The sequence below is a fragment of the Mesoplodon bidens genome (genome assembly GCF_964165515.1).
Source record: "Mesoplodon bidens genome assembly, chromosome: 3".
NCBI lineage: Eukaryota > Metazoa > Chordata > Mammalia > Artiodactyla > Ziphiidae > Mesoplodon > Mesoplodon bidens.
Genome location: NC_138178.1, coordinates 27,409,609 through 27,432,715, shown reverse-complemented (window position 1 = coordinate 27,432,715; position 23,107 = coordinate 27,409,609). Strand labels below are relative to the sequence as shown.

Below are 23,107 nucleotides of genomic sequence, written 5' to 3'. Positions count from 1 at the left end.
AAAAAAAAAGAGTGACTAACATCGAGTGACCATGTGCTTAGCAGTAGGCACTAATGCTTCCACGCAGTGACTCCTGTTTCACGCATGAACAAGTGAGCTTTGAGATGAACTGGCCAGGCCACGTGGCTGCAGTGAGAAGGGGGTGGCCCAGGACATATGTCCATTCACCAGGGTGTGCCCCAGCACAGTACGGGGCACTCAGCAGGTACCCAGATGTTTGCTGAATGTCTCCCTCCTGGGATCTCACTGAGTGTGGACCACTTCCTTCTGCAAAATGGTGGGCGACTAGATGTTCTGGCTGTCTTTTCTCATGAAGTCTTTTTTTTTAATATGCTTTTTAAAAATTAATTAACTTATTATTTAGTTTTGGTTGCATTGGGTCTTTGTTGCCGTGCGTGGGCTTTCTCTAGTTGCAGCAAGCGGGGGCTACTCTTCGTTATGGTGCACGGGCTTCTCATTGCAGTGGCTTCTCTTGTTGTGGAGCACAGGCTCTAAGCGCGTGGGCTTCAATGGTTGTGGCGCTCGGGCTTTGTTGCTCCGCGGCATGTGGGATCTTCCCGGACCAGGGCTCGAACCCGTGTCCCCTGCATTGGCAGGTGGGTTTTTAACCACTGTGCCACCAGGGAAGCCCTCTCATGAAGTCATTTTGATGAATTAAACCTTCACTAATCAAAAGCACTCTTTTTTTTTTTGGCCCCACCGAGTGGCTTGCAGGATCTCAGTTCCCTGACCAGGGATTGAACCCGGGTCAGGGCAGTGAAAGCCTGGAATCCTAACCACTAGGCCACCAGGGAACTCCCACACAAAAGCACTCTTTTATCTGCAGAGCTGTATCTGGGAACAACTAATGTCTCAAGATAAGAACTTAAAAACCGTCCTCAGAAATGTGAAGTACTGTCAACCAGAGCTGGGCGCTGGTTGGTTCTCCCCTGAACACGTTTTCTTGAACACAGCATCTGGGCCCTGCTTGGGTGGGTTCCTTCCATGCCCACCCAAAACTTTGAGGGCCTGAGAGCCCAGTAAGATGAGAACAGTGAGCATCTCACCTCACACAGCTCTGGGGCCCTCCCTGCCCTGGCTCTGAGCACTTACATTCTGTAAGGGGATCTTTCCCACTGACAATGTAATCATTAATTTAGCAAAAATTATTGGGTCCAGGAGGCCGTGCACTAGAATGCTAGTGTTCACCCCATGGGTACCGTGGAAAATCCATGCAATTGCACCCTTTTCTAGGAGTGCAAATACCGTTGTGTGACAACTTAAATGACCTTTAGAAATTAGACATTTTGTCATCTTTCCAAAACATGTTTTCCCGCTCGGTTCCAGAAAACTGAAAGCTTTGATACAGGACTCAAACCTTTTATCCGGGAGAATTGGGGCTGTTTGAACACGGATCTGATGGGGTGCCAGAAGCAGTTACAGTAGAAGTATGGGGATAGGGTAGTGACATGTTACAGGCAGACATAAGGGCACAGATGTATACCCGCCATGATTGCAATCATGTTGGAAGGTGTCTTTGCGTAAAGAACAGATGGCTTTATGTTAAGAAACTAGCTGAGTCACCTTTTCGAGTTATTCTTTGCAGCGAGCTCTGTATGGGGGTGTATTTTATTTGTGAGAAAGCATCTTCCGGGGCCCCAGTTTCCTCCCACCCTCTCTTCCACATGTCTTCACCACCACACGCTTAGGGTGCTGGGAATCACAGCCGTTGTGCTGTCAGGACAAGAGGCAGCATAGTGTGTGGCCGAGCGGCGTCCTGAGCACGAAGGGACTTCCTTACAGGGTCTGGCTCTGCTCTGCAGTCCTGGTGGGACAGGGCCTGCGACTGTTGGTTTGCAACGCGAAGTGGAATCACGCTATCCCTGTCTTCTCGCCCGTCTTTTTTTCTCCCCTTCCCCTCCCCCCACCTTCCCCTCCCCCACCTTCCCCTCCCCCCCACCTTCCCCTCCCCCCACCTTCCCCTCCCCCCCACCTTCCCCTCCCCCCCCCCCACCTTCCCCTGCCCCTAAGACAACCCTGAGTCTCAAGCAGGACCTGCTGCAGAGAAAAGGCAGCACTACTCAGGCCCAGGGAGGCCTTGCTGCCCCCAAGGGCCCTCAGCCTCCTTCTTTATCCTGGATGCAGACAGCTGCCTGAGGATCTGGCTGAGATGCAGATTCTGATTCTGTGGGTCCAGGGAAGGCCTGACAGTCACACCCGCGGCTGGCCGAGGACCTCGCTGGAGTCCTGGGTCCAGGTGGCGGTTCAGACCATCTGATGTTTCCTGTGATGGTTTTCTGGTGAGGATTCTGACGGGGAGATCAGTGAATGGAGACCCCTTGTGTAAAGGTGTGAGCAAGTGGTCGGGCCAGGGTTCTTTTGATTACAAGTGTTGGAGGCTGGCCAGGGGGACCTCGAGCTGCCATCCCTCCTTATTTTTTCAGCTCTGGTTGAATATTCTCAGGTTTTGTTTTCTCTCTCGTTAAATCGTCCCCCAGATGAGTAACAGCCTCCTCGGCCTGCCTTAGGCTGACGGTGGAGCCCCTTCTCCCAGGGACGGCCCCCCCACTTGCCACGGGAGGGGGAAGGGATGACCAGCAGGAAGTAGCCAGGAGCAGGCAGGGCTGGGAGAGAGTGGCTGGGCCAGTGTGAGGGGTGGGGACGGGGCCAGGAGGACTTTGGATTTACCTCGTGTGACCTGGAAGCCACCTGGGTGCCAGCTGCCTCTGATGAGGGCGGCTTTGCGGAGAGAGGAGGGGAGGGCTGGGGAGGGGGCCCCAGTGTCCTGAGGAGCCAGACTGGGCCGTGGAGGGTGAGTTGGGGGTGGGCTGTGTCAGTGGAGCCTCAGGCTGGAGCTGGTCCATGCAGCAGGAAGAAAGGCCAAACGAGGAGCCCAGGTGGGGACAGGCAGGTTGGCAGAAGGACATTCCTGACACAGTGTTCATACCAGTGAATAGTGGGAAAACTAGCGGAAAATCATCACAGGGAATGAGCTGCATTAGGATCCCGGATAGAATATGCATCGCTTCGCGCTGGTAGGTGTGGCAAGATAGACACACGTTGTTGGGGGTTAAAAGCAGGTTCAAGATCAAGGGAACTGGCAGAGACAAGGCTTACATGTGATTGTGTAAATTTAAACTAGTCACCACGTTTGGAAATGTAACAGAAACAGGTGAAATTAATTTAAGCCTCTATTTTATTTAGTCCAATGTTTCAACCCATTGTCAATTCAAAGGTGATTAATAAGCTGTTTCACATTCTTTTTTCCATCTTGAGCCTTTGAAATCCAACGTATGTCTGCCCCAGTGCGTGTTGGTGTGGTCTGTGGGGATCCCAGTGGATGGGGGTCTAGAGGGAGGGGTGTGTGAGGCGCTCAGGTTCAGACGGTCCCTCCGGTGTGTTCATGTCACAGTCAGGGGCCACGCAGGGGACCTCTGGCAGCGGTCTGGTGCCCGCAGCGGCCCTGGGCCTGCCGTAGTCCTCCTTCCCAGACGTCCAGATGGCCACTTGGCCAGCCTCCGTCGCCGTCTTCCATTCTCTCCCAAATGGCGCGTCTCAAGGCGGCACACCCCCATGGCAGCCCCCAGCCCTGCTCTGCTTTCCTTCTTTCTCCTCCGCCTCTGGCTGAAATGTGTGTGTGTGTTGTGTGTTGTTTACCGGCTGCAACAAGCCCCACCAGGGCCACGCCTTCCCCTCTTTTGTCACTGCATCGCCCGGCAGTGCCAGCAGAGAAAAGACACCCCATCCATGTGTCCTGGATGGACGGACAGATGAATAAATGAATGATTGAACCCGCTCAGAGATTTATGTCACTGACATCTAAGACAAGACTCGGTGATTTGGACACTGCAGGATGATGAGAAACCCCCGGTTGGTAACTGATTCACAGGGGATCCAGCATCCCGACACTTTCTCCTGAGGACGTTTTTTCCCCTCCCACACCTGAATTATTAAACAAGGAAGCCAAGAATGTCAGTAGCAAGAGCAAGATAAGGTGCGCTTTAAGTTTGTTTTCTGACCCATGCTAAGCGACCTATCCTCGCTTTGGTACAAAGGTGAAAACTCCATATAGTCAGGGAGAAACCAGTAAGAGGATTAAGCACCAGATCTTATTTTTCAAAAGGGAACTTAAATATTGTAATTAGTCAGGGAGTGGTTATGAGCACTGAGAAATAAGCAGGGGAAACAGCTCCACACGGTCATAAAGGGCTAAGTAAGGAGGTTTATTAGACTCTTCAGACCACATAGGAAGTAAAACAAAGCCCCAGTTATTTTATTGGAATCAACACAGTCCTTGTTTCTAACAAATTACTTGAAGTTTAAATTTTATCAGAGGGACTTCCCTGGTGGCGCAGTGATTAAGAATCCGCCTGCGAGGACAGGAATAAAGACACAGACATAGGGCTTCCCTGGTGGCGCAGTGGTTGAGGGTCCGCCTGATGATGCAGGGGACACGGGTTCGTGCCCCGGTCCGGGAGGATCCCACATGCCACGGAGCGGCTGGGCCCGTGAGCCATGGCCGCTGAGCCTGCGCGTCCGGAGCCTGTGCTCCGCAACGGGAGAGGCCACAACAGTGAGAGGCCCATGTACCGCAAAAAAAAAAAAAAAAAGACACAGACATAGAGAATGGACTTGAGGACACGGGGAGGGGGAAGGGTAAGCTGAGATGAAGTGAGAGAGTGGCATGGACATAGATACACTACCAAATGTAGAATAGATAGCTAGTGGGAAGCAGCTGCATAGCACAGGGAGATCAGCTCAGTGCTTTGCGACCACCTAGAGGGGTGGGATAGGGAGGGTGGGAGGGAGATGCAAGAGGGAGGGGATATGGGGATATACATATGCGTATAGCTGATTCACTTTGTTATAAAGCAGAAACTAACCATTGTAAAGCAATTATACTCCAATAAAGATGTTAAAAAAAAAAAAAAGAATCCGCCTGCCAGTGCAGGGGACAAAGGTTTGAGCCCTGGTCTGGGAAGATCCCACATGCCGTGGAGCAACTAAGCCCGTGTGCCACAACTACTAAGCCTGCACTCTAGAGCCTGTGAGCCACAACTACTGAGCCCACCTGCCACAACTACTGAAGCCCGTGCTCCACAACAAGAGAAGCCACTGCAATGAGAAGCCTGTGCACCGCAACGAAGAGTAGCCACCGCTCACCGCAACTAGGGAAAGCCCACGTGCAGCAGTGAAGACCCAACACAGCCATAAATAAATAAATTTAAATAAATAAATAAATAAATGTTACCAGGACAGAATCTCAGGAAACCTTTGGGTCCACGGCCTCCCTGACCTCAAGGAAGAAGTTATCTTTTTTTTTTTTTGGTGGTACGCGGGCCTCTCACTGTTGTGGCCTCTCCCGTTGTGGAGCACAGGCTCCAGACGCACAGGCTCAGCGGCCATGGCTCACAGGCCCAGCCGCTCCGCGGCATGTGGGATCTTCCCGGACGGGAGCACGAACCCGTGTCCCATGCATCGGCAGGTGGACTCTCAACCACTGCGCCACCAGGGAAGCCCGGAAGAAGTTATCTTAATGACTATCTTACGTGCATGATACTTTAGTAAGAACCTATTTGAGAATATGTCACATCAAGAAAACAATATGTCTCTTCTTTCTAGCTCACCTAAAGTAATTTTCTCACATTTTCCACTTAGCTGCTCCCTGGTTCTTTCAAGATTTGTTTATTTTTGGTTCCCGTAGCAAGTCTGCACATTCCCTGAGGACGAGGGTTTTAATTTTTGCAAGTGAAGAAGAGGATACTTTCCAAATACTAAGATTCTTTCCTGGTGGCAGGATGATGGTTTCCCATGGAAACAATTATGGAAGTTGTTTGAACTCCTGAGCCTGGCTGCCAAAACAAAACCAAAAACAAAAGGAAGGAACCCAACTATGTCTGAACGTTTATTGAAAACAGCAGCTGGAGTGCCCTGTGCTCTCTGTGGACAGTCCAGGACAGGACAGCATCCAACAGAACCAGAAAATCGGCCCTGCTCACCCAGGAGGCCCTCAGACCCCAAATCATATGTCTGAATCCCAGTCGCGTGTGTCAAAGAGGCTGTCGGTGAAAACTGGCCTCTCCTGTGTCCTTGGTTTCTGTCCTCTGGGCCCTTCCTTGAAGGCACCCAGCTGTGGGCCCAGCACCAGATAGCAGCTCTGTCCCGTTCTTCCCAAATTCAAGTGGAGAGCCGGCCCCTCCCCAAACAATTACACAAGAACTGGGCCCTCATGGGCATTTTTTTCTCCAAGTTTCCTTCCTACTAGAGGGAATTATAACGGCTTTTAAGTTAAAATAAAAGGAAGAGTACGGTTTACACTCCAGCTTTGCCTTTTACAAGTTTTGTTCCCCCGGCTGTTAATTTATCCACTTAGAGCCTGACTTCCTCATCTCCCAGGAGGACCCAGGCCCCGCACGCTTCCTGGGAGCATCAGCTCAGGTGCTCAGAGCACTCAGCCCTGTTTGCCACTGAGAACAGCTCCTCTCAGGCCCCAATCAGAAGGCGGCCAGCTCCGTGCCGCCCGTGAAAGCAGCAGGTGTAGCCAAGTTACCTTAACGACCCTGGTATAAAAGCCTTGGGGGGTGGGCGCTAAGGCTCAGACGCGCGGAGCCTCCTCTCCTGGGAAGTTGGGAGAAATACGGTGCTCAGGACCCTCCCTGACCTGGGAACCCCCCACCCCCCACCCCCACCCCCGGCCTGCTGCGGGCTGAGGGGGGACCAGCCCTGAGGGCCGCTTTCCCAGGTGAGTCCAGGTCAACCCCATGGGGCGGGGGAGGAGTTCAGGCCCCAGGCCTGCTGTGAAGGTGGTCAGAACTTTCAGGCAGGGGTCACCCTGGGCACGTTTTTCTTCCACACGGGGACCCCTGGGGTCACCTCTGGATTATGTCCCACTTGTCGTTCCTTCTGCCGTTTTTTCTCCACTTGCACTTCCTAAAATCCCCCAACTCCTCTTTGTTCATGCCTTTATGAAAGCTTCCCCGCCCCCCGCCAGAAATGAGGTCTTCAGAAGCTCGTGGGCGAGGGCGGGGGCCAGGGAGTCGGCGTTACCCGTGCGCTTGCGTCCTGGCGATGGAGGGTTGGTAGGGCTCCAGCGTTTAGTGGTCAGTCTCTCGATTCCAGGGCCACAGAATGAAGTCCTAGAATCGTGGGGTTCGTGGGAAGGGGCCGAGAGGAGCTCGTTTATCCGTTCGGTTAAGGCTGAGGCTGCCTGTATGAGATGCAGGTGTGTCGCCCAGGTGGGAGCCATGAAGGCCGGTGAGGAAAGGCCGGTGGGGGAGCCTTCCTGGAGGTGCAGGAGCCCCGTCCCTCCTGGAGGTTGAGAGAGGGCGGCTCTGGGACGCGGTGGCAGTTCTGGGGGAGCTGCAGTCCTGACTTGTAGACGGGGCGTCCAGGTGGGACTGAGCAGGTAGGAAGAGCCCAGGGGGCTGGAGATCTCACCTGAAGAGCTTGGTTTTACGAGCACAGGCCCTGGGGAATCCAGGGAGGAACGTGGGCGTTTTTGAGTTTGAGAAAGAATGCTGATGCTAACATAGAAAACATCTCAAAAAAGTGTGTGAGATTACAGCTGGCACAAGGAGAGCGCGTCTACAGGGTGTATGCACTGGGCTCCAAAGGGGCGGCCATGGGAAAGCAAGACACGGCCTCACCTGTGTTTTTTGTGGGTTTTTTTTTTTTGCGGTACACGGGCCTCTCACCGCTTCGGCCTCTCCCGTTGCGGAGTACAGGCTCCGGACGCGCAGGCTCAGCGGCCATGGCTCACGGGCCTAGCTGCTCCGCGTCATGCGGGACCCTCCTGGACCGGGGCATGAACCCGCGTCCCCGGCATCAGCAGGCGGACTCTCAACCACTGCGCCACCAGGGAAGCCCTGTGTTTGTTTTTTTAACCGTGTTTTTCAGAGTTTTAGATTTTAGAGCAAAACTGAGGGGAAGGTCCAGGGATTCCCCTCTATCTTCTGCCCCCACCCATGCAGACCCCCCCCATCAACACCCCCACCAGATGGTGCATTTGTTATAACTGATGACCCTACATGGACACGTCATCCTCACCCAGAGTCCAGAGTTGATATTTTAGGGTTCACTCTTGGTGTTGCCCATTCTGTGGGTTTGGACAAATGTATAACAAGGTGTATCCGTTATTATAACGCCATACAGAGCAGTTTCACTGCCCTGAAAATCCTCTGTGATCCACCTGTTGATCCCCCCTCCTCTGCCTGTTCATCCCCCTCCCCCAACCCCCAACAACCATTGATTTTTTTTTTTTTACTGTCTCCACAGCTTTGCCTTTTCTGACATATGTAATTTTTTTAAATAAGAAGAATACATTTATAAATTACTTGTATGATAACAAAAGAGGAAAAGCTGCTTGACTCATTCTGGCCATAACGTGAATAATGTTAGAGCGAGATAGTGGATTCAGGGGAAATTTGGGGAGGGAAGTGTCAGTTTTATGAGCAGGAGCTGTGGAGGGTATCAGGAGTATCCAGCTTGTGCGAGAGTGAAACGTTTTGCTGATCTGAGTGAGAGAATACAGGAAAAGGAGGAGAAGGTGATGCAGGTGAAATGATTTATTGCATCTTGAAATGCTGAGTTTGAGGGTGTGAGAGACAGCCACCAATGAATCAGTAGGTCATTAAAATCCTTCGTGTAGGGCTTCCCTGGTGGCACAGTGTTTGAGAGTCCGCCTGCCGATGCAGGGGACACGGGTTCGTGCCTCCGTCCGGGAAGATCCCACATGCCGCGGAGCAGCTGGGCCCGTGAGCCATGGCCGCAAAGCGACACGTCCGGAGCCTTGCTCCGCAGCGGGAGAGGCCACAAGAGTGAGAGGCCTGCGTACTGAGAAGAAAAAAAAAAAAATCCTTCGTGTAATAAACTAGGTTTGAACATGAAGTGGTGAGACTACCAAATACATAATGTCTACGTGTGCATAGATGTTAGATAGACATTTAACATGGATTTATTTCCAGCTTTTCCGGCTCCGTGAACACTGTAGCCTTGCAAAATTGTCACCTTTCAGAGGCAACAATCTCATTCCAGATTTCCAACCTGGTTCAATGTAATTTGAAAATTTGTAACCATCTTCTGAGCAGGTTTACCATCCAAATACATACAAATTTAATCTCCTTGTCTGTGGAGTATATTCCCTGGGACCCAAGGTGCCTTCATTTGTTTATTTACTTACCAGAAGTACCACTTACCGTATGGTCCACGTTTTCCAACACCTTTAGTCCTGAAGTTTGTTCCCAAAATTTAAATTTACGAAGGAGGCAGATTGGAACTATTGGGGGCCCAGGAGCAGTTAGGCTGGATACCCAGGTGCTGCATATTCTGAGGCTCAGGGCTGCATCCCTAACGAGGGGAATGATCCTCCCTTCTCACTGCTCTCCTGATGGCCTTGCTCATCAGCTGATATGATGATACAGGGTTTTACAGATGTGAAATCCTGACCTGTTCACGTAGGTCTAGACTTATGGTCCATCGCACAGTTGGCTGCCCCAAAACGGCGCTTCAGTGGAAAGCAAAATGGGGTGTAGCAGTTTTATGCAAGGATACATTGCACTTTTAACTTCCTTCAAGGCCCTCTGGGGAAGTGTGGAAAATGGCCTAGATTTATCTTGATTAGGTATTATTTATAGTATACTGGTTTAATTTGATCTTTCTTTTAATAAAATGGCATGATTTATATTTAAGGCCACTGACTAAATTATTTTCTTTTACACTAGTAGCTGGTAATAATTTTTCATCTCCTCCCCAGACCAGTGGCATTTTCAGGCCTATTTTCTTTGAATTTGGCTACCTATAAACAAACATCTCTCCTCTTTGTTTTGCAATTGGATGGAATCAACCTACGAATTCACACCAAATTGAGGTCGCTCATATTCCGAGTGTGTTTACAGCGATGTTCTAAACAAACAGTGCTCCAGGCTCTGTTCATCTGTGGACTAGGCCACAACATGCTGGTCCCTGACTTGTACTTTTTTCTCTTTCTCCCTGCATTAATCCTGGAGGTCTGTGTTGTGACCACTTTCCATAGGAGGGGCCGTCCGAGAGGTTACACGGTTTTCCCACCATCACAGCTAATTAAATGGCATCACTAGATTCTCCCCAGCCGCCTCAATAACTACTGTCCCTATTCATTTGCAGGTATGAACGCTGCTGTCCGAGCTGTCGTGCGCATGGGAATATACGTGGGAGCCAAAGTGTACTTTATCTACGAGGTCAGTGTCACGTCCCCTTCCCACTTTCTCTGACTCTCACTGGCTCAATGTAATTTGAAAATTTGTAAGTGAGTATGAGGAATCGCTGCCTCATACTCACTTGGGGGCCTCACGCCTGCCTGGGGCTGCTGACTGCAGGCGAGAGGCAGCAAGTGACAGGCACACTTGGCTACCAATAGGGGAGCCCAGGTACCAGGAGAGGTTACACCCCCGGTCTAGATGCACATCTGTGAGATTTGTATTAGGGAACAAGGGAAGAAAGGTGATGAAACGGGGCTCAAAATGCCATTTTGATATCCACCTAGTGTTCTTGTAGGATTAATGATATCAAACTGGTTGTATTTATTTGTAGTTCTCATTCCTTATAGAAGTGATATAGTCACTAAAAATGGGGGCTGAATTTAAATAAACATTAAGCTGAACGGGGGTAGAGCGACCACTTTGGGCTTTTCATCATTAATGTAAAACCCAGACCACCTCCCTAGTATCTCTTTATGCCTTAACTTCAAAATGAAGCATCTGAAAGCAAACAGATGGCCCATTATCTCCTGCTTTTGAGGTCCTGGCAGCTTAGAAGTAAGTTGTGTTTGGAGGGAAGGCACCCATACAGCTTGGACCACATGATTTGTTTCAAAAACTATTAGAAAAAATAACATATTTAGTTTTTAAATTTATAAAACAGAATAAAGCTTAAAAATGGAAATAAGAGAATCATTTTTTTAATTGCTTATTTCTTCCAAAATCACTGTTAGTGTTTTATTCTGATACTTCCCAGTGTAATACATGTGAAATACTGGAAGGAAATATATACATTAATAGCACCATAGCAAATGTATTTTGTATACTATGTTTTTTACCTGCCAGTATGTTATGACAATTTTGTATGTGTTAACATACATTCCACAACTATCGCGTTAAATGTCTGTGTAAAATACCATCAACCTGATGTCTCATCATTTACCTGACCTCTCAGCTACTTGATCCTTGCATTCCTATGCCACCAGAAATATTTAGGTCACTGCCCAATTTTCAAGTATCCTAACACAGCAAGCTCTAGATTTAATATTTGAAGCTGTTCTATGCTTTGTATCGTTGCTGTGATCCCAGGATACGGCATCCGCCGAGTTAAAAGGGTGGTCGTCCTAACCGGTCTCAGTGTGTCTCGCCAAAGTGATTTCTTTGTTCCATCCCAGGCCCACGCCAGGCACACAGGTGGCACCAACCCTGCCAGTTCTGTGTGTGCGGCCCACCTTGCTGAAAGCTGGCCGGGGCTCCAGAATCTGTTTACTGAGTCATTTTCTCTACTTGAGAAGTAGCTGCTCACAGATTTTGCTCGTTGGTCCAAATGACCATGTGTTTCTCCTTTGCGGGAAAGATGGTTTTTCCTGGGCTTAGGTTTGCTTTTTATCTTTTTATTTATTTATTTTATTTATTTATTTTTATTCAAACAGAAAGTCACAAAAATTATAATCATCCTCATCAGTTCACTCAGTCCCATGTAATTAATTTTTTTTCATCTTGATCTTTTGTTAGCACTTTTATGAATTCATCAGTTTTCCATTAGAGTTCTGAAAATGCTTACTCATTCAGTTCAGCAGTATAGTCAGTTACCAGAAACCTGTACTTGTCATAGTCTTTTCCATGAATTCCTTGAAAAAAAACCCTTTTATAGGAACATTTTTGCGAAAGCATCAGAGTACACCCAGAACTGTCTGTAAATGACAAAAGACTTAAAACTGACCACGGTTAAAGATTTGATGAAAGTTCTTAATAATGCAGTTGACAAGGAAATTTAGTTTTCTGAGATATACAAATTTATTTCTGAGATATACATTTTAAAGTAATAACTAGAATTATGACTTATAACATTATACCAGAACATATAAGATTTTTAGAAATTTCATGTAATGTCTGAAATTTTTATATTAACATATTTCCATAGAAATAACCCAAAGAAAGTTTAGTATTAGTTGTTTATTTGTTTGTTTGTTTGTTTGTTTTTGCGGTACACGGGCCTCTCACTGTTGTGGCCTCTCCTGTTGCGGAGAACAGGTTCCGGACGTGCAGGCCTAGCGGCCATGGCTCACGGGCCCAGCCGCTCCGTGGCATGTGGGATCTTCCCGGACCGAGGCACGAACCCGTGTCCCCTGCACCGGCAGGCGGACTCTCAAACACTGTGCCACCAGGGAAGCCCCTATTTGTTTTTTTATACTGCAGGTTCTTATTAGTCATCAGGTTTATACACATCACTGTATACATGTCAATCCCAATCGCCCAATTCAACACACCACCATCCCCACCCACCGCGGTTTTCCCCCCTTGGTGTCCATACGTTTGTTCTCTACATCTGTGTCTCAACTTCTGCCCTGCAAACCGGTTCATCTGTAACATTTTTCTAGGTTCCACATACGTGCGTTAATATACGATATTTGTTTCTCTCTTTCTGACTTACTTTACTCTGTATGACAGTCTCTAGATCCATCCACGTCTCAACAAATAACTCAATTTCATTCCTTTCTATGGCTGAGTAATATTTTGTTGCATATATGTACCACATATTCTTTATCCATTCATCTGTCGATGGGCATTTAGGTTGCTTCCATGTCCTGGCTATTGTAAATAGTGCTGCAATGAACATTGGGGTGCATGTGTGTTTTTTTGTTTGGTTTTTTTTTTTTTTGCAGTATGCGGGCCTCTCACTGTTGTGGCCTCTCCCGTTGCGGAGCACAGGCTCCGGATGCTCAGGCTCAGCGGCCATGGCTCACGGGCCAAGACGCTCCGCGGCATGTGGGATCCTCCCGGACCAGGGCACGAACCCGTGTCCCCTGCATCGGCAGGCGGACTCTCAACCACTGCGCCACTGGGGAAGCCCGCATGTGTGTTTTTGAATTGTGGTTTTCTCTGGGTATATGCCCAGTAGTGAGATTGCTGGATCATATGGTAATTCTATTTTTAGTTTTTTGAGGAAACTCCATACTGTTCTCCATAGTGGCTGTATCAATTTACATTCCCACCAACAGTGCAAGAGGGTTCCCTTTTCTCCACACCCTCTCCAGCATTTGTTGTTTGTAGATTTTCTGATGATGCCCATTCTAACTGGTGAGAGGAGAGACCTCATTGTAGTTTTGATTTACATTTCTCTAATAATGAGTGATGTTGAGCAGCTTTTCATTTTCTTCTTGGCCATTTGTATGTCTTCTTTGGAGAAATGTCTATTTAGGTCTCCTGCCCATTTTTGGATTGAGTTGTTTGTTTCTTTAATATTGAGCTGCATGAGCTGTTTATATATTTTGGAGATTAATCCTTTGTCGTTGACTCATTTGCGAATATTTTCTCCCATTCTGAGGGTTGTCTTTTGGTCTTGTTTATGGTTTCCTTTGCTGTGCAAAAGCTTTGGAGTTTCATTAGGTCCCATTAGTTTATTTTTGTTTTTATTTCCATTTCTCTAGGAGGTGGATCAAAAAAGATCTTGCGATTTATGTCAAAGAGTGTTCTTCCTATATTTTCCTCTAAGAGTTTTATAGTGTCCTTTCTTACATTTAGGTCTCGAATCCATTTTGAGTTTATTTTTGTGTATGGTGTTAGAGAGTGTTCTAATTTCATTCTTTTACATGTAGCTGTCCAGTTTTCCCAGCACCACTTATTGAAGAGACTGTCTTTTCTCCATTGTATATCTTTGCCTCCTTTGTCATAGATTAGTTGGCCATAGGTGCGTGGGTTTATCTCTGGGCTTTCTATCTTGTCCCATTGATCTATGTTTCTGTTTTTGTGCCTGTACCATATTGTCTTGAATACTGTAGCTTTGTAGTAGAGTCTGAAGTCAGGGAGTCTGATTCTTCCAGCTCCATTTTTTTCCCTCAAGACTGCTTTGGCTATTCAGGGTCTTTTGGGTTTCCATACAAATTTTAAGATGATTTGTTCTAGTTCTGTAAAAAATGCCATTGGTAGTTTGATAGAGATTGCATTGAATCTGTAGATTGCTTTGGGTAGTATAGTCATTTTCACAGTATTGATTCTTCCCATCCAAGAACATGGTATAATCTCTCCATCTGTTGGTATCATCTTTAATTTCTTTCATCAGTGTCTTATAGTTTTCTGCATACAGGTCTTTTGTCTCCCTAGGTAGGTTTATTCCTAGGTATTTTATTCTTTTTGTTGCAATGGTAAATGGGAGTGTTTCCTTAATTTCTCTTTCACATTTTTCATCATTAGTGTATAGGAATGCAAGAGGTTTCTGTGCATTAATTTTGTATCCTGCTACTTTACCAAATTCATTGATTAGTTCTAGTAGTTTTCTGGTGGCATCTTTAGGATTCTCTATGTATAGTATCATGTCATCTGCAAACTGACAGTTTTACTTCTTCTTTTCCAATTTGTATTCCTTTTATTTCTTTTTCTTCTCTGATGGCCGTGGCTAGGGCTTCCAAAACTATGTTGAATAATAGTGGTGAGAGTGCACATCCTTGTCTCGTTCCTGACCTTAGAGGAAATGCATTCAGTTTTTCACCATTGAGAATGATGTTTGCTGTGGGTTTGTCATATATGGCCTTAATTATGTTGAGGTAGGTTCCCTCTATGCCCACTTTCTGGAGAGTTTTTATCATAAATGGGTGTTGGATTTTGTCAAAAGCTTTTTCTGCATCTATTGAGGAGATCATATGGTTTTTCTTCAATTTGTTAATATGGTGTATCACATTGATTGATTTGCGTATATTGAAGAATCCTTGCATCCCTGGGATAAATCCCACTTGATTGTGGTGTATGATCCTTTTAATGTGCTGTTGGTTTCTGTTTGCTAGTATTTTGTTGAGGATTTCTGCATCTATATTCATCAGTGATATTGGTCTGTAATTTTCTTTTTTTTGTAGTATCTTTGTCTGGTTTTGGTATCAGGGTGATGGTGGCCTCATAGAATGAGTTTGGGAGTGTTCCTTCCTCTACAATTTTTTGGAAGAGTTTGAGAAGGATGGGTGTTAGCTCTTCTCTAAATGTTTGATAGAATTCACCTGTGAAGCCATCTGGTCCTGGATTTTTGTTTGTTGGAAGATTTTTAATCACACTTCCAATTTCATTACTTACGATTGGTCTGTTAATATTTTCTGTTTCTTCCTGGTTCAGTCTTGGAAGGTTATACCTTTCTAAGAATTTGTCCATTTCTTACAGGTTGTTCATTTTATTGGCATAGAGTTGCTTGTAGTAGTCTCTTAGGATGCTTTGTATTTCTTCAGTGTCTGTTGTAACTTCTCCTTTTTCGTTTCTAATTTTATTGATTTGAGTCCTCTCCCTCTTTTTCTTGCTGAGTCTGGCTAATGGTTTATCAATTTTGTTTATCTTCTCAAAGAACCAGCTTTTAGTTTTATTGATCTTTGCTATTGTTTTCTTTGTTTCTATTTCATTTATTTCCCCTCTGGTCTTTATGATTTCTTTCCTTCTAACTTTGGGTTTTGTTTGTTTTTCTTTCTCTAGTTCCTTTAGTAGTAAGGTTAGATTGTTTATTTGAGATATTTCTTATTTCTTGAGGTAGGCTTGTGTAGCTATAAACTTCCCTCTTAGAACTGCTTTTGCTGCCTCCCATAGGTTTTGGATCGTCGTGTTTTCATTGTCATTTGTCTCTAGGTATTTTTTGATTTCCTCTTTGATTTCTTCAGTGATCTCCTGGATATTTAGTAACGTATTGTTTAGCCTCCATGTGTTTGTGTTTTTTACGGTTTTTTCCCTGTAATTGATTTCTAATCTCATAACGTTGTGATCAGAAAAGATGCTTGATATGATTTCAATTTTCTTAAATTTACTGAGGCTTGATTTGTGACCCAGGATGTGATCTATCCTGGAAATAGTTCCATGCACACTTGAGAAGAAAGTGTAATCTGCTGTTTTTTGGATGGAATGTCTTATAAATATCAATTAAGTCTATTTGGTCTATTGTGTCATTTAAAGCTTCTGTTTCCTTATTTATTTTCTTTTTGGATGATCTGTTCATTGTAAGTGAGGTGTTAAAGTCCCCCAGTATTACTGTGTTACTGTTGGTTTCCTCTTTTATAGCTATTAGCAGTTGCCTTATGTATTGAGGTGCTCCTATTTTGGGTGCATATATATTTATAATTGTTGTATCTTCTTCTTGGATTGATCCCTTGATCATTATGTAGTGTCCTTCCTTGTCTCTTGTAACATTCTTTATTTTAAAGTCTATTTTATCTGATATGAGTATTGCTACTCCAGCTTTCTTTTGATTTCCGTTTACATGGAATATCTTTTTCCATCCCCTCACTTTCAGTTTGTATGTGTCCCTAGGTCTGAAGTGGGTCTCTTGTAGACAGCATATATATGGGTCATGTTTTTGTATCCATTCAGCCAGCCTGTGTCTTTTGGTTGGAGCATTTAATCCATTCATGTTTAAGGTAATTATCAATATGTATGTTCCTATGACCATTTTCTTAATTGTTTTGGGTTTGTTTTTGTAGATCCTTTTCTTCTGTTGTGTTTCTCACTTAGAGAAGTTCCTTTAGCATTTGTTGTAGTGCTGAATTCTCTTAGCTTTTGCTTGTCTGTAAAGCTTTTGATTTCTCCATTGAATCTGAATGAGATTCTTGACAGGTAGAGTAATCTTGGTTGTAGGTTCTTCCCTTTCATCACTTTAAGTATATCATGCCACTCCCTTCTGGCTTGTAGAGTTTCTGCTGAGAAATCAGCTGTTAACCTTATGGGAGTTCCCTTGTATGTTACTTGTCATTTTTCCCTTGCTGCTTTCAAAAATTTTGTCTTTAATTTTTGTCAGTTTGATTACTAGGTGTCTCGGCATGTTTCTCCTTGGGTTTATACTGTATGGGACTTGCTGCGCTTCCTGGACTTGGGTGGCTATTTCCTTTCCCATGTTAGGGAAGTTTTCGACTATAATGTCTTCAAATATTTTCTCATGTCCTTTCTCTCTGTCTTCTCCTTCTGGGACCCCTATAATGCAAATGTTGTTGTGTTTAATGTTATCCCAGAGGTCTCTTAGGCTGTCTTCATTTCTTTTCATTCTTTTTCTTTATTCTTTTCCTTGGCAGTGAATTCCACCATTCTGTCTTCCAGGTCACTTATCCGTTCTTCTGCCTCAGTTATTCTGCTATTGATCCCTTCTAGTGTAGTTTTCATTTCAGTTATTGTATTGTTCACCTCTGTTTGTATGTTCTTTAGTTCTTCTAGGTCTTTGTTAAACATTTCTTGCATCTTCTCGATCTTTGCCTCCATTGTTTTTCCGTGGTCCTGGATCGTCTTCACTATCATTCTGAATTCTTTTTCTGGAAGGTTTCCTATCTCCACTTCATTTAATTGTTTTTCAGGGGTTTTATCTTGTTTCTTCATCTGGTACATAGCCCTCTGCCTTTTCATCTCGTCTATCTTTCTGTGGTTTTAGTTCCACAGGCTTCAGGTTTGTATTTCTTCTTCCTTCTGCTCTCTGCCCTCTGGTAGATGAGGCTATCTAAGAGGTTTGATGGGAGGGACTGGTGGTGGGTAGAGCTGACTGTTGCTCTGGTTGGCAGAGCTCAGTAAAACTTTAATCCACTGGACTGGTAATGGGTGGGGCTGGGTTCCCTCCCTGTTGGTTGTTTGGCTAATGGCGGACTCTGGGAGGGCTCACACCAAGGAGTACTTCCCAGAACCTCTGCTGCCAGTGTCCTTGTCCCCACGGTGAGCCACAGCCCCCCCCCCGCCTCTGCAGGAGGCCCTCCAACACTAGCAGGTAGGTCTGGTCCAGTCTCCCCTGGGGTCACTGCTCCTGCCCCTGGGTCCCAGTGCGCACACTACTTTTTGTGTGCCCTCCAAGAGTGGAGTCTCTGTTTCCCCCAATCCTGTCGAAGTCCTGCAATCAATTCCCACTAGGCTTCAAAGTCTGGTTCTCTAGGAATTTCTCCTCCTGTTGCCGGACCCCCAGGTTGGGAAGCCTGATGTGGGGCTTAGAACCTTCACTCCAGTGGGTGGACTTCTGTGGTATAAGTGTTATCCAGTTTGTGAGTCACCCACCCAGCAGTTACGGGATTTGGTTTTATTGTGACTGTACCCCTCCTACTGTCTCATGTGGCTTCTCCTTTGTCTTTGGATGTGGGGTATCTTTTTTGGTGAGTTCCAGTGTCTTCCTGTCGATGATTATCCAGCAGCTAGTTGTGATTTTGGTGTTCTCACAAGAGGGAGTGAGAGCACGTCCTTCTACTCCACCATCTTGGTTCCTTCTCCTGGTTTGCTTTTTAAAACTGTTTCTGTGCGCTTGGGGTTTGTATTCACCTGATTTGGACAATGTTGAAACAGTGGGTCTTATCAAAGCCTTTCTAGAGCTATAGTTTGGTCATTTTCTATTGGGATGTGTTTAGGGTCAAATTGCCCTCGTGCCTGTGTGTCCTGGGCCTCACCTGGCAGCCATGGCCCCACCACTGACATGGAGGGAGCACGTTAGCCGCCGTGATGAGCTTGCATACCTTGCTTCTTCCCCTTTCTCTGACCTTGAAGCTGATTCTTTTCCTGCTGCTACTGGAGAGTGTGCCTGGCATAGAGTTTCCTCTGCCTTTTTGTTTTATTTTACTTTGGGGTGGGGTTGCTCTGCTTTAGAAACTGAGAGAAGGCACCCCAGGCTGGCCTGAGGAGTGAACGTGCTTTAAACATCTGAGGGTGGAGCACCCTTAGATCAGGCTTTTGTGTTCCGAGTAACAAAAGGCTTTCAGACTCGCAGTAGACAAATGTCCTTAGGCTTCCGGTTTGCAGCCTGTTCCCCAGGAAACCTTTGATCACCTAGCCCACTGCCCTTCTTGTTGCCTCCCTGGCGGGGGTGCAGTTCCTTCCCTTCAGTGACTCACTTGATCTTCAAGACCACCTTGCAGGTCCGGGAGGGAAGGGAAGGAAGTCGGTTGAGTTACTTCATTGAAGAACCGGACTGGTTGTGGGTGGTTCAGTTTCTCTGTGTCACTCCTCGGCACTGGCAGGGCTGAGATGGGAGCTCACACTCCCATCAAACCAGTGATGGGGTGCATGTCTCACCCCCAGACACTGGTGCCTTGGAGACAGTTTTTGATCGGCCCGTTATTAGGGGGCTGGTGGTGCCACTGGCATCTCGTGGGCCAGGGATGCTGCTCAGCATGCCACATCACGCGGCATGCGTCAGGGATGCCGAGAGTTGGTGATGCCCTGCCTTAAACCAAGGGCCGCATCTGTGTTTGGCATGAAAGTCGGTGGGACGGGTTGGGGGGTGGGGATTCTGTGGGTACTGGAACCAACGTAGTGCCTGGTCAACTTTACATCATCTTTCTCAGATCAAAGAGTTTTGTTGTTTTTGTTTTGTTTTGGTTTTAGTTTTTTATTGGCACTGTGTCCTGCGGCTGTGTCTGTATTCTGGGGACATTTTGATGTATTTTGGCTCATACCTACCAGACTTTGCACATTTCAAAATGAAGGAATTGAGGGGGGATGTATCAGGTGGGCCTGAGCCTACCAACACTTGGACTCCCTTTTAAGAACATTTGGACTCACTTTGGAGAAATCTCGACACAGAGAAGCCAGATTTATTCCCATGTTGCCAACCAGAAAGGGCTCCTGGGCCCACTTTACTCATAGGTAATGGGGATCTTATTCCTGATGTCCTGGGGCCACACTCTTCACCTCCTCTCAGCATGAGAGTGAGTGGGGGTGAGGGGTCGGTCGGCTGGTGGGAACCCCGCTTCCTGCCCTCCTTCAGGTGGGCCACAAGGCGTCCTGAGTCTGAACAGATAGACCCCCTTTAAGGGAGCAGGGAATTCTGTGGTTCCTCTGTCAGGAAGATGCCAAAGAGAACCCTTGTGTAGAGCAGCATCGGAGTGATTCTGATTCTCATAATAACTGCTTTATGGGCATCTCAGGGCATCCAGCTGAGCACAGCCTTTGTGGGTCGGCCCTAGGAATGGTCAGAACTTTGAGGTTCGTATGTTCTGGAGGAAAATAGAAACAGCCTAGAGGTGGACACAGTTGAACCGAAATCACCTGTTAGGAGGTGATGCTGTGCTTCTCATGACACCCCTCCCCCACCCCAAAAAGAGTGATTCTAGTGAACGGGGCCTGTTGTTTACGTCCCCATGGAAGGGGGTCCTCAGTGTCACCGTTGCCTCAGGGCTCACTCAACCCAGGGCCTGGGCACTGACAGTATCAACATTATCTCCCTAAATCCAGTCATCCCTTCACTACAGGTGTAACGACTCTGCATCTGTAATTCTGGAATCCAAAAATCTCTAATCTGCCAGTTTTTCCCGAACTCATTTGGGCAGCAATCCTTGGTGGAGCTGCGTGTAACCCGGACTCGCCCTCTAGTGTGACTGTCCCCGGGGCGGCAGAGCGGGGAGGAGGGGAATGGGGAGGCTTGTTCACGCTGCTGACAGTGCCAGGTGACATGTAATGTCCATACTGCTTCTTAAAATCCCAGCCTTCCAAATTCTGGCACACCTCCCGACCCTAGGGTTTGGGGAAGCGATTGTGGACCCACATATGTAGCCAGTGGCTGGGAATCAACACGTTAACCTTCTGGCCCAGCTTCCTCGTCTGTCTGGTGAAAATCATATTTGCACTTGGAAAAAATCTGTGCACAAACTGGGCAAGGGGGCCATGATGCTACAGGTGCCTTCGACTCCTCTGGTTGTTGCCAGGCACAGAACTGGGGGCTCAGGTGAATCACTTCCCTGTGGACCGTCTCAGGACTGTGGACGTCCACATGTCTGCAGTCTGGGTCACGTCCCATCGGGCATGGCTTCCTTCCTGGCCGCAGCAGTGTTGGCACCTGCAGCTGGAGGATCTGGGGGGTGCAGGTGCTGGGCTGTGCACCTTGGTTAGAGCCTCTGCCCACCGGAAGCCAGGACCACCCCCGAGCCCACAGCAGTGACAGCCAGAAATGTCTCCAGACGTCAGCAGGTGTCCTCTAGTTGGGGACCACCATCCTATACCCACTGGGGCTCAAATTTAGAAGACGTTTGGTTTTGTGTGTGTTTTTTTTTTTTAAAGAATCTTTTGGTAATTTATCCAACACATTTGTCCATGCCTAGTCTAGTTTCTAAGTTCAGCTAGAGCTTTCCAGGTTACCAACACCAAACCAGTTAAACAGGTCAGCATCAATTATTTAAACGGAGGGGTTTTTTTTGCTTTTTCTTGAGTAGAAAGCATGTGGGAAGCATATTGATCGGAAAACACTGGTATTTCTGCTAAAGGTCTGGCACGGGATTTGTTCTGTCTGACTGCCACCGGGCCTGCTGTAAATCTGGGACAAGTCTACGTGTGATACATGCCAGCCCTTGGGGGCCATTCCGGGCAGGGATGGGGCGGGGTGTGGATTAACCCATTCTTTCCACCTACCAAGCTAGTTATAGATTTATTTCTGTTTTTTCCTTTTAAGATAGGGGTTTTCCTTAGAAACTTACAGGTGCCTTCAGCTTCTTGGAGACAGTGAGGGTGAGTACATTACATACCTTTTGCAAAAGACTGTGCTCAGGGTGGACTGTCCTAGGTTTAGGTGGATGAGAAGCAGGGTGGGGAGAGTCCTTAAGTTACCTGCTGCTCTGATCTCGGCTACAGAAAGAGTCTAGATGTGTTTCATTTAATATGCAGGTTCAACATCCTATTAAGTGCAGATTTTCCTGCAGATTAAAAGAAGTCGTTATTCTTATTATAGCTCTTTAACTATGACTAACTTAAAAGTCTTTCCTCTTTAAAAGAACTCTTAACAGCTTGGCCCTCCTCAAGCCCAGCATTTGTGAATATCAGGCCCACCCATCGTCACCTATTGAAGAAAGGCTAGGAGTTAGAGCATCACTTTCAGCAGCTAATCTTCTTATTACAAACAACACATTCTAGATGGGTGAGGTGAGTCAGGACTTCCTACTGTAAAAGAACAGGGCCATCAGAACAAGATTGGGAGCTAATGTTCTGGTCTCCTCGGCCGTCACAGGAGGTCCAGTGAGTGGCTTTCTCACGGGAGCCCTGGGTCCCTCAGTCTCTGGAGTCTGAGCTGTACTTGGTCAGGGCCCTGAGCATCCCGGCCTGGCATCCTACGATGATGAGCAAGCTTTAGTTGTCAGTTAATAGACTGGTACCCTGTCTCCCTTCCTTGCCTCTGTTTGCCACAAAGGCACGTTATTTTTCTTCTTGTATATGGTGAACTGCCCGCTTTCACAATTTTTCAAGTGAGAAATGTCACATTGTGACCAAACGACAACAAAAACTCACTTTCCCAGCGAGGGCAGCGTGGGCCGTCCTGTCCAGAAGCTGAGGTTCCGCTCTTCTTTTTTTTTTTTTTTTTTTGAATTTTATTTTATTTATTTTTTATACAGCACGTTCTTATTAGTTATCTCTTTTATACATATTAGTGTATATATCTCAATCCCAGTCTCCCAGTTCATCCCACCACCACCTCCGCTCTTCTGTGGGAACCCCCTGGCTCGTCCCTGCAGGGGATTCGAGCAGGAGGGAGGGAGGGAGACGCAGGTGGCTTTGCTGGGTGTCCTGTGATCCTGGGGTGTGTGGGCAGGACAGATGGTAAAGCCACCCCCCCGCACAGAGAGCAGGTTAGAAGGTCAACTTTGGGGACGTGTCTGGCTTTGTCACCCCTTTGCTCTCGCCTGCGGTCACCACCCTCACCAGCCCCAATAGTTCCGTGAAGGCCAAGAGAGGTGACCAGAATCACGTTGTCTCATTTCCTTGAGGTTTTACACGTACCATTTCTGGATTTTAACTTCTTTAAAGACAGAACTCCTTAACCACTAACCGCCCATCTAAAAATAGTAACAGTGATGCCGGAAGGTATATGTAGAAGCTTCGCTGTGCAGCTGGGAGAGAGACGGTGCCTCCTGGCCCTTTGGCTGATGTGCCCCTTGCTGGTTTGTTTGAGTTCTTTAATTCACAAAAGGTGGATGACCTGGGGAATGCAGGGC

General features: G+C 46.9%; 1 protein-coding gene across 1 annotated transcript in view; it reads left to right on the top strand.

Annotated features, from left to right (window-relative positions):
- PFKP (phosphofructokinase, platelet) overlaps nt 1–23,107 on the top strand; it is an 81,384-nt gene that overhangs the window by 4,750 nt on the left and 53,527 nt on the right. Inside the window, exon 2 of the mRNA XM_081227018.1 lies at nt 10,120–10,193. Within this exon, the coding sequence (XP_081083144.1) occupies nt 10,120–10,193 (74 nt within the window). The remainder of the gene's footprint in view (nt 1–10,119; nt 10,194–23,107) is intronic.